Below are 10,939 nucleotides of genomic sequence, written 5' to 3'. Positions count from 1 at the left end.
ACCTCCTATCTTCTCTTCAGACTCCTCCCTCCTCCCTCCTCCCTCTTCACCATCCTTCCACTTCTACCGTTGGCAAAGTTTCTCCTCGCTTCTAATCTCCCTCGTCTATCGAGTCACCCCTCTTCTTTGGGATCTCGACCACTTCGTTTATTTCGTCTACTTTCCTTAATCACTTCCACAATCCACCCTCATCTCCATACCCATCCATAACCCTACCATCCACTCCACCCGTTACCACCACCATCACCCACGTTATTCCGTATTTTCGTCCTTCCTATAGTTTGAATATGTGAAGGGTGTAAATATGAAATATGTAGATTAGGAAGATACGGATCTAATCCAATTAGTTTCGTAATTTTCTGACTACTGGAGAATATTTGATGAATATTTTTCTATGGTTATGCGGACTGCCTCCTACAGTAAATTCATATCTTAAGGAATTGTTCCGTAGCCAATATTTTGGTTCTAGAACCTAATAATTTGGCATTAGAGCCCTATAATTGGTATCAGAGCCTTATCCCAAGGAGGAGGGAGGACTTGACAAACGAAGGAGATTAGAAGATAGATGAGACCTTGCCAACGGTAGAGGTGGCTGGTTGGTGAAGAGGGAGGAAGGAGATTAGGGTAGAGAGAGTAGAGAGAGGATAGAGGAAGATAGCAACTAATATTTATTCATCATAATGAATTTGGTTGTCATCCACACCTTTATCTAGGCTAGCCAACAAGCCAAAAAAATAATTATTAACCCTATTGTGTTCTCTGTTTTTGCGAACTAATGTAGGTGTTCACAAAGACGTTAGAACGCGATCTACATAAAATTTATTTTTCTAAAAATAAACAACTAATGTAATAAAGAAAAGGCTCTAGCAAAGTATTTCAGAGAAGGGAGCTTCTAGATATGTCTGGTCGCTAGAGGGAGGAGGGAGAAGCGATGGAGGATTAACCTCAGCCGTAGATGAGAACTCAGACTAGATTCTAAGAGCGAGGAAGAGAAGTGGCTCAAGCCTAGATGAAAAAAACAAGTTCCAATGATTAACATATTTAAAGGCTAGCCAATCATTCAAAAACTCTAAACAAATACTATTATGACTAACTTTCAAGTTGCGCATTCGAACGAATTCCAATCGCGTTCGAATGGCCAAAACACATTTTCTGTAGGTGTGAACATGAGATCAAGTGTTCGAACGACAAAAACCAGTTCTCTGTATGTGCGAATAAGACATTCGAACACATTTTCTAGAAACTATCTTATTTTCAAAACATAAATAAAAATTGATATAATTTAAAGTAATTAAATCATTTGTACTCTGCACCTAAATCAAGAACTACAACGTATATTATCTTAGAAAAGAGACAAACCTATATTAGGTAGGTATCAGATTATCTCCCTATTGTTATACAGTAAACTACTGAGCATATATCAATTGCTCTCAGAAATTAATAAACTAAAAGCTAATCCGATGCCGACACAGCCACTGCAACAAAAAGTCAATCCTCCAAACCCAGGCCACGGAACAATAGAAACCGAAATAAATACACCAACCAAAAACAGAAGGGAAAGAAACGAGAAGACTCGCGATCCGATCTAATCATAAGCAGTCGGAGATGGCGAAGAAGGCTCTTCTGGTGGGCATCAACTACCCGGGCACGAAGGCGGAGTTGAAAGGCTGCATCAACGACGTGAAGCGCATGCGCTGCTGCCTGATCGATCGCTACGGCTTCGCGGAGGAAGACATCGTCGTCTTGATCGACACCGACGATTCCTACCCCCAGCCCACCGGCGCCAACGTCCGCCGCGCTATCTCCAACCTCATCGCTTCGGCCGAGCCAGGGGACTTCCTCTTCTTTCAGTACAGCGGCCACGGCACCCGTCTCCCTGCGGAGACCGGAGAGGAGGACGATACCGGATACGACGAGTGCATTGTCCCCTGCGATATGAACCTCATTACAGGTAGATAAAATTATTTAAAAATGCCCAAATTTCTTATCAAACATGTTAGGATTGAATGGAATTCGATGTTAGATGATGATTTCAGAGATTTTGTGGACAAAGTCCCGGAGGGCTGCCGGATTACAATCGTCTCCGATTCCTGCCATAGCGGCGGGTTGCTTGATAAATCCAAGGAGCAAATCGGAGAGAGCATGAATCGTCGCGAGGAAGACGAAAGTTCCGATTCCCAATTTGGTTTCAGATCCTTCTTGAAAAAGACGGTTCAAGATGCATTCGAATCCCGAGGAATCCACCTTCCGCACGAACGCCACCGCCATGAAACCGAGGAGGAAGAAGAGGATCAAAATGGAAAGAATCGCTCTCTTCCCCTTTCCACACTGATCGAAATTTTGAAGCAGAAGACGGGCAAAGAAGACATCGACGTGGGGAAGATACGACCGACCCTGTTCGACATGTTCGGCGACGACGCAAGCCCCAAGATCAAGAAGTTCATGAAGGTCCTTCTAAACAAGCTCCAGGCGGGGAACAACGGCGAGGGGGGCAGCTTCATGGGCATGATTGGAAGCCTTGCACAAGAATTCTTGAAGAACAAGTTAGACGAGAACGACGAAGAGTATGTGAAGCCAGCATTGCAGACAGAGGTCTCAAGCACTCAGGAGGTTTACGCCGGAACAAAGCAGAGAAGATTTCCAGATGCTGGTATCCTGATCAGTGGCTGCCAGACCGATCAAACGTCTGCAGATGCGAATAGCCCGCAAGGAGCGTATGGAGCTCTTAGCAATGCGATCCAGACGATTCTTGCGGAAGCCGACGGTGATGTTACCAATCAGGAGCTTGTCTTGAAGGCTCGGAAGATCCTGTCTAAGCAAGGATTCACACAGCGCCCTGGGCTTTACTGCAGTGATGAACATGTTGATGTTCCCTTTGTCTGCTGATAGGGGAATCATATCCTTTCATTCACTCAATTTCCTTGCTGCTTTCTTTTCTTTTATCTCCTATGTGATGAGTGATTGCATTTTCTTCTTTGCTTTCTTACGGGTTGTGGTTTGTTGTGGAATAACTCGTTATGAACATCTCTTAATTAAACTTGGTTTGATGAAGTTACTGCGGTTGTCTCATAGAATTGTCTGTACTGGATGTTATGTTCATGAATGTTACTCTAGGATAATAACAGCTCACATTTTCAATATTTCCTTATTAGCTTGTTTTTGAGGGTTTTAATAACTTTAACCCTTCATTTTTCCTTATTATTTTTATATAATATTCTAAATTAACTTAACCTGCCTTTTTCAAACATAATGGAGTCAATAAAGGAATATCATGTTAAAATATAACATGCAATTTTTAAAATACCTAGATTACATTTTAGGGTGATTCAATATATTAGAGATTTTTAATTGGTGGGAAGGATTAGAATCAAGTATGGTTTAGAAAGAATTTGCCTAGTGTGGTTATAGATCATAATTATTTTCACGAGTATTTTAGTAATTCAATAAGTAGAGTTATTGATATGACTGGGATTGGGACCTAGTTATCTCAGGTTAAGTTTCTTTTGTCTTTTTCGGAAATAAAATTTTTTCTGATGGTTGCGTTCGAACTTAAGGAATCGTGTTTGAACGTCTACATATGTTCGCAAATATAGCAGACGTGTTTAGCACGTTCGAACACCCTCAATCGAACGCTTGCATACGTTCGCAAACATAGTGAATGTATTTAGCGTATTCGAACGCACTCGATCGCTTTCGAATGCGATCGGAGAATTTGCACTCTTTCTAGAGTTTTCTTTTGATTGTTTTGCTTGTTAAGTTAGCATCTAAATATATGGAAGGTAACCTTATGATTATTATTAAATGAATTGAGTTCTTTCCCCCAAATTTTCTCCTCTCCTCTCTCGTTCTCTTCCACCACGACTACGTCGTCTCTAATCTCCTCGTCTCGCATATTCTCCTAGACCCATAAGAAAGGCCCATTTCTTCCTCTTCTTCTACACTCCTTTATACCTAAATATTTTCTATTGACATCAAGATCGTATCAATAGTATTAGAGCCACCGGTTCTTAAATGCATGACCACCACAAGAGCAATGGCCAATCGACGCACCGCAATGGGGGTATCCATGGAGATCGAACCTAATACGCCCTTGATGCCGACGGGTAGAGCGGATGCTAGCACAAGCACGACCTCGACTAGTTCATCACCTAATATGGATCCAACATATGATGGATCTACAACGGATGCAGTAGGAGGAGATGAGAGGCATGAGGGAAGAGCTATGGAACCTCGCAACCATCGTGCACATGCTAGAAATTCCAGCGCCAACAAATCCAACTGTGATGGTGTTGCCTCATCCAGGAGCTAGGCCAACCCTTGCCCAAAACGAACCCTTGCTGCCACCACCCAACGGCCCTAAAGGACCTTACCAAGGCCATTATGATCTACCGATGGGTGCAAAGTAGGCACGTCCAGATCTAAGTCCCAACCGCATCGAAGTGGATGTAGGTTGGTCAAATCGGGATGATCCCAGTTGGCACAACGAGAGAGATGATCGGAGGCGCCAAGAAAATGATGTATCGATTCTACATCGTCCTACCATTGGACTTGAACTCGTGTATGATGTAGGGTGCAGTAATCCTATCCACGGTAGAACGACGAGGCTCAAGTACCCTAAGTTCTAAGGAGGTAATCCTTTGGATTGGATTTTTCATACTGAACAATTTTTTATTTATCAAGGAACAATGGAAGATGCCAAAGTGTTGTTGGCAAGCTTCCATTTGGAAGGCGTAGTATTACATTGGTATCAATTCGTGAGCGCATACTAAGTGTTCGATGGATGGCCGACATTCGTAAATGCCCTATCTAGGCGCTTTGGAACCGTAGGCTTTGAGAACTACAACGATACTTTATCAAAGCTTGTCCAAAAGATGTCGGTTATTGCCTACTAGGAGGAGTTTGAATGAATCAATAGTTAATGCTGACCACAATGGCCGCAAGAAATTCTAATCAGTACTTTTATTTCTGAGTTAGGCGAGGAGATCCAGGCTGATGTACTTTCTTTATGACCTAGGACCTTGAGCAAGGCCTTTGAAGACGCAACTAGGATGGACTAGAAGCATCAAGCCTTAAGGAATGCTAACAAGCTCGGCTAGAACAACAGGTTTACACCATGGGCGACTAGAGCGATTGGCGCATGGAGTATGGCTGCGAGAGCACCCGTGGCAACAATAGGGCTGTAGGCCATTCCAAGGCTTGTTCCAGGAGTATGAGGAGGTGGAGCACCCCCCCGGGGTCCGTACTCTTACACTTGCACATGTGGAAGAGCAACGAGCCAAGGGGTTATGTTTCAAATGCAGCGAGAAGTTCACTTTGGGCCATCATTGCACTAAGGCAACGAGCAGCGTTATGTTGATCGATGGGCATGAGGATGACATGAAGGAAATTGATGGTGATGGCTTGGTAACTAAGAAGATCGGAGAGGAGACATGTGGGGAGTAAGAGGAAGAGGTACCAGCTGAGATATCCATGCATATGCTTATTCTTGCATGAGTGCCTTGAAGACCCTATGAGTGGACGGACTAGTCAAGAAATAGTGTGTGCGCCTCCTCATCGACATAGGAAGCACGCATAATTTCTTGGATGAGCGGCTCGTACGGAAAATTGGATTTGAGGTGGAACCCATCGTCGGCTTCGAGGTGACTATCGGTGACGACACCAAAAGGCTGACAGCATTTGTAGGAGCATCTCCATCCGGGTGCAAGGCTACAACTTCATTGTGGATTTGTATCCATTGGCTCTTCGAGGAGCGAATTTGGTCTTAGGTACCCAATGGCCACAGAGCCTTAGTCTAGTGACCTTCAACTTCTCAAAAATGTGGCTCACTTTTCGGCGAGATAGACGGGTCGTACAACTTGAAGGGGTTTGGACGCCGCCAAGCCCCACTTTCCAACCACTGATTGGAGCTCCCCGAGTTGGCGAGCCATCGTACTTCCTCTAGATTGCACCAACCAAACTTAAGACCTTTCTTAGCTTAGGTACATGTGATGATTTGGAGCTTGTGTTGACTAACTTTGCTGCCCTATTTGAGGCTCCACGGGGACTACCACCCGTGAGACATGTCGATCATAGGATCAAGATTGTTCTAGGGGCGAAACCAGCTAACGTTCAGCCCACTGTTATCCTCACATCCAAAAGGAGGAGATATCGAGATTGGTTGTTGAGATGTTGGAGCAGGGTATTATCCAGCCGAGTCAAAGTTCTTATTCATCGTCGATACTATTGGTGCGAAAAAAGGATGGGAGCTGGCGTTTTTGCATGGACTATTGCGCTCTGAACGCAATCACCGTCAAGGATCGGGTATCAGAGAAGTCACAACAACTTTCTGCATATGAGCAAGAGATGCTCGCTATCCTACATGCAGTGATCAAGTGGAGACCATACTTGATCGGACAACGATTTGTGATCAAAACGGACTAGCGGAATTTGCCATTCTTCATAGGGTAGTGGGTTTATACTCCGGCACAGCAGAGATGGGTCACCAAACTGCTAGGATACAACTATGAGTTGCTGTATAAGAAAGTGATGGAAAACAGGGCGGTGGCTTGCGACAACCCGCTTTCATTGGGCTTGCAGCCTATTCAACACCTATATTTCCCTTCCTTGCTGATTTGAGGACTACCAGCGTCGTAGATCCGGATGTGTCCAGGTTGATACACGCGCTAGAGAGTGATCCCATGAGTCACCCTGATCTTGAGAGTAGAGGAGGACTGTTGTTAGATCACGAGTGCATCCAGGTACCCTGTGATGATGCCTTGTAGAAGCAATTCATGCATTTCTTCCATTCCACATCGAAGGCGGGACACGAGGGCCTCTTGAGGACCTACAAGAGACTCTCAAAGAGCTGTACATGGGATGGAATGATGAAGGAGCTAAAGAAATTCGTGTGAGATTATGATATTTGTCAACGGGCAAAGATCGATTCCTTGAGGATAGCTAGACTTCTACAACCTTTGCCTGTTCTGGAGAGCATTTGGGAAGATATCTTCATAGACTTCATTGAGGGGCTACCTCCACTAAGAGAGTATTCTATCATCTTCATCGTGGTAGACAGGCTGAGCAAGTATGCTCACTTTTCAGCCTTAGCACACCCATATTCAACAAAGGTAGTTGCAGAGGTGTTCGTGCGCAACAAGGCCAAGCTTCATGGCATGACGCCCTCGATCGTGTCTAACCGCCTCGATCGTGTCTAACTGTGCTAGAGTCTTCATTAGCGACTTCTGGACGAAGTACTTCACACTTCAAAGGACCTGGTTAAACCTTAGTTCGGCTTACCACCCTCAAACAGATGGACAGATCGAGGTGATTAACCGGGGCATTGAGCAGTATTTGCGGTGCTTCGTCAAAGAGCGTCCGAGGAGATGGTGCAATTAGCTTCTTTGGGCAGAGTGGTCATACAACACTGTGTTTCACACTAGCATAAGGATGACACCTTTTGAAGCAGTGTATGGTAGACCCTTACCCTCCTTACGGATATATGACCCAAAGACAACAGTGGTGCGTACGGAGGTCGATCTAGAGTTGATGGATCATGATGCGACCTTACGGAGGCTTAGGACCCACATGGCAGCGGCACAAAATCGCATGAAGCAAATCTACGACTATCGTCATCGTGAGATGGAGTTCACAGTCAGAGATCTTGTGTTTGTGCACGTTCAGCCTTATCAGCAAGTGACGCTCACACCAGTGCGCAATCAAAAGCTTGCGCACCACTACTTTAGGCCTTTCGTATATTGATGCAATTTGGCCTAGTTGCATATAGATTGGAACTTCCTATGGGATCGTGGGTGCATCCCATATTCCATGTGTCTGTGCTGTGAGCTTGAGTAGGCGTCGACCAGATGGTAGGGTCGGATATACCTGAGCCGATTGAAGAGATGAGAGCTCTAGTGCTAATTTGTGTACTGGCTAGACGTAGGAGTCGTCAAGTAGGACAGTTAGAGACAAAGATCCTGGTGGAGTGGCATGGCAACCCATCTGACGAGTCTACATGGGAGCTTGAATTAGATATCATTGATCATTTTCCTCATTTCACACGTTGAGGACAAGGTGGCAAAAGTATGATGGATTGGTATGATTGGGATTGGACCTAGTTATCTCTGGCTTAGTTTCTTTCATTTCTTTCTGAAATAAAATTTTTCTAATGGTCACGTTCGAATGCAAGAAATCACATTCAATCGTCCTCATTCGAATGCCTACATACATTCGCAAACATAGTGAACGCATTTAGCGTGCTCGATCACGTTTGAACACGATCGGCAAAGCTGCACTCTTTCTATGGTTTTCTTTTGATTGCTTTGCTTGTTAGGTTAGCCTCTAAATATGTGGAAGACAACCTTATAATTATTATTGAATGAATTGAGTTCTTTTCCCTAGATCTTCTCCTCTCCTTCTCTTTCGTTCTCTCCCACCACGGCTACGGTATCTCTAATCTCCTCGTCTAGCATATCCCCCTAGACCCATAGGAAAAGCCCTTTCTTCCTCTTCTCCGCTTCCATTGACATCAAGATCACATCAGTTACATAGACATATAATAGGATCAAGGTGAGTTAGTCAAAGTGACGATAAAAATAATAAAAATGTAGGGTACTATTTGGAAATTTCTTGTAAATATTTTACAGATGGATGATGCATGATGGATGAACGGATGATGACAAGGTCATGGGAGCCATACTTGTTCCAAAGTATCATTTCTATTAGGCTCGTAAGCCCATATCCATATAAGATCCATAAGTAATAGTATTACAAATGGTATTATGCCAAATGCGACCAAACCAAAACACGAATTAAGGGCATGACAAATTGAAGTAACACTATCATCCCTAATTAAGTTTTAAGAGACAAGATTGTTTTGATATGCCAGACTAATTTCTTAGTTTCATTTAGGTGGCTTAAACTAGTTAAAGAAAATTGGGTATTTGATTGTGAATTAGAATAGAGGTATTGTTATTATATTTGATGTCAAATATAAAAATAGAAAAATGTTAGTGTTTGGAGAAAAATTAAGGATATAAAAGATAAATAGATAAAAATGGCCTTTATACTTTAAGGTTGTTAGTACAAAAATATTATTATTAAATTTAATTAATTTAATAAATAATAAAATTTTAAGTATATGTGTATGTGCTACAATTGTGCTTGTATGTGCTTTGTACGTATTTGTGACTACCATATTTGCCCTATCGTCCTTCGCCCTCTAGTGAGATCTATTCTTTTATATAGTTTTGCATTTTGGCTTTATTGCTTGATTTTGTTAAGTTTTGTGACTGGTAAATTTGTAAGAAAGTAAAGTCTTTCATAATATAATTTATTTAGATTTAAATGTAAAGATTAGTAACACAATCTCTTCCAATTTGACAATCAAAATTGGAGTTGTTTTAGTTTGAATAAGTGTCGTAGGATTTCAATTCAAAATCTATTCAAATGAGATTTGATTATGTTTGAATGAGATTTGATTATGTTCGAATAAAATTAAACATTTAAATAGAATTCTTAAATGCAAATTTTACCAATGTTGGAAGTCCATCAAAATTTTTTTTCTTGAAAGCAAAACTTTTCCAATGTTGGAAGTCTGTTTAAACGAGATAGGCTTGGAACAATTGGGCTACATATGAAATTTAATCCATTTAGACGGAGCACTAAAGGTTTCTCATTTTAGTCTAATTTGTCTCCAAATTGGGGACTTTTTTGGACTATAAAGTGTAGGCCTTGGGAAATATGGCATCAAACTTGGCGGCTGGCTATTGAAAATTTTTGGGAGAATAATGATGTGATCTAAACCTAATTAGGTCACGTTGGAGTATATTGGGCTAAATCAATTAAGTTGACTTATCTTGAGTATGTCACTTGCTAATTAAAGTCACCTACTATTTTGATAGAGTCCTAATTAACTAAGTCACCTGCTATTTTGAGTCTAATTGATTAAATTATTTATTTGACTTAGTCAAGTTACTTATTGTAATAAGAGTCAAAATTTGAGTTTTAGTTGGGTTAGTCTCTACCTATATATGGAGATGATGTGATTCGGGTTGGATCGAGCCACCTTGTGCACTAATATGATCTGTGATTCAATTTCTTACTTTTCTTGATATATAAGGATTTCTAGCTAGGGCATTCAAACGTTCGCATCTTGCTCGCACATGCAGAGACACTAATATGGACGTTCAAACGCTAGAAAGGGTTGTCCAAATGTGGCGTTTGAATGCCGACATTGCGTTCACACATACAAAGACATTGATTTGGTAGTTGAAATGCCTCGCGAGGCTGTATGAATGCCCACAGCGAGAATGATTGTATTAGGGTTATTTTCCTTAATTGTTTGGTTGTTAGGTTATCCTATAAATATGTGGAAGGTAGCTTATTAGGTTTTTATTGAAGTAATTATTAGTTTAACCTATCTTTTCCCCTCTATTCTGAAGCTTCTCATTCCTCGTTCAATTCCTAGTCACGCATCATCTTGCCGTCGGTTATCTCTAGTCTCTTTCGGGACATGACAAGTGGTATCAAAGCCATCATTCCTCGGACACCATGCCAACAACTAGACCCATGGCATTGAGACCCCATGAAGGCACCTCAAACGTAGATTAAGCCACAGATATGGTTAGATTTGAGTCGAACCCTAGCACAATAGTGAGTACTTCTCCTTTGGCTTCTTCCATCAACTCAGATTTGATCAAGATATTTGCAGACATGATGGAGGCACAACAAGCCATGCAAGCAACGATAGAAGCCATGACCCAAGTCCTCATGGGCACACCAAGGAACATGGCCGTAATCGAGCTCCCTGCTTGCACCTAGGTTGTCCCATCATCAAAGGACTCAGCCTCCACCAATCCATGCTAGACTTGAGCAGGACAATAAGGGTTTCATTAGGGGCCAACCAAGAAGGCCCTTGTTGTTCACGTTGCAAGAAAGGTGTACTGAATCAACACATGTTTTT

The 10,939-nt window shown here is 42.3% G+C and overlaps 1 protein-coding gene across 1 annotated transcript; it reads left to right on the top strand.

The window, feature by feature from the left end:
• Window positions 1-1,472: 1,472 nt before the first annotated feature.
• On the top strand, window positions 1,473-3,055 carry LOC140759508 (metacaspase-4-like). The gene is made up of 2 exons (XM_073096090.1): window positions 1,473-1,951; window positions 2,024-3,055. The coding sequence occupies exons 1-2, from the start codon at window positions 1,606-1,608 to the stop codon at window positions 2,884-2,886; spliced, it is 1,209 nt and encodes a 402-aa protein (XP_072952191.1). The 5' UTR covers window positions 1,473-1,605; the 3' UTR covers window positions 2,887-3,055.
• The last annotated feature ends 7,884 nt before the right edge of the window (window positions 3,056-10,939 follow it).

The sequence above is a fragment of the Typha angustifolia genome, chromosome 4 (assembly GCF_048772165.1).
Source record: "Typha angustifolia cultivar Huaian chromosome 4, ASM4877216v1, whole genome shotgun sequence".
NCBI lineage: Eukaryota > Viridiplantae > Streptophyta > Magnoliopsida > Poales > Typhaceae > Typha > Typha angustifolia.
Note: the sequence above shows the minus strand (reverse complement) of the source record. Positions and strands in the feature narration are given on the sequence as shown.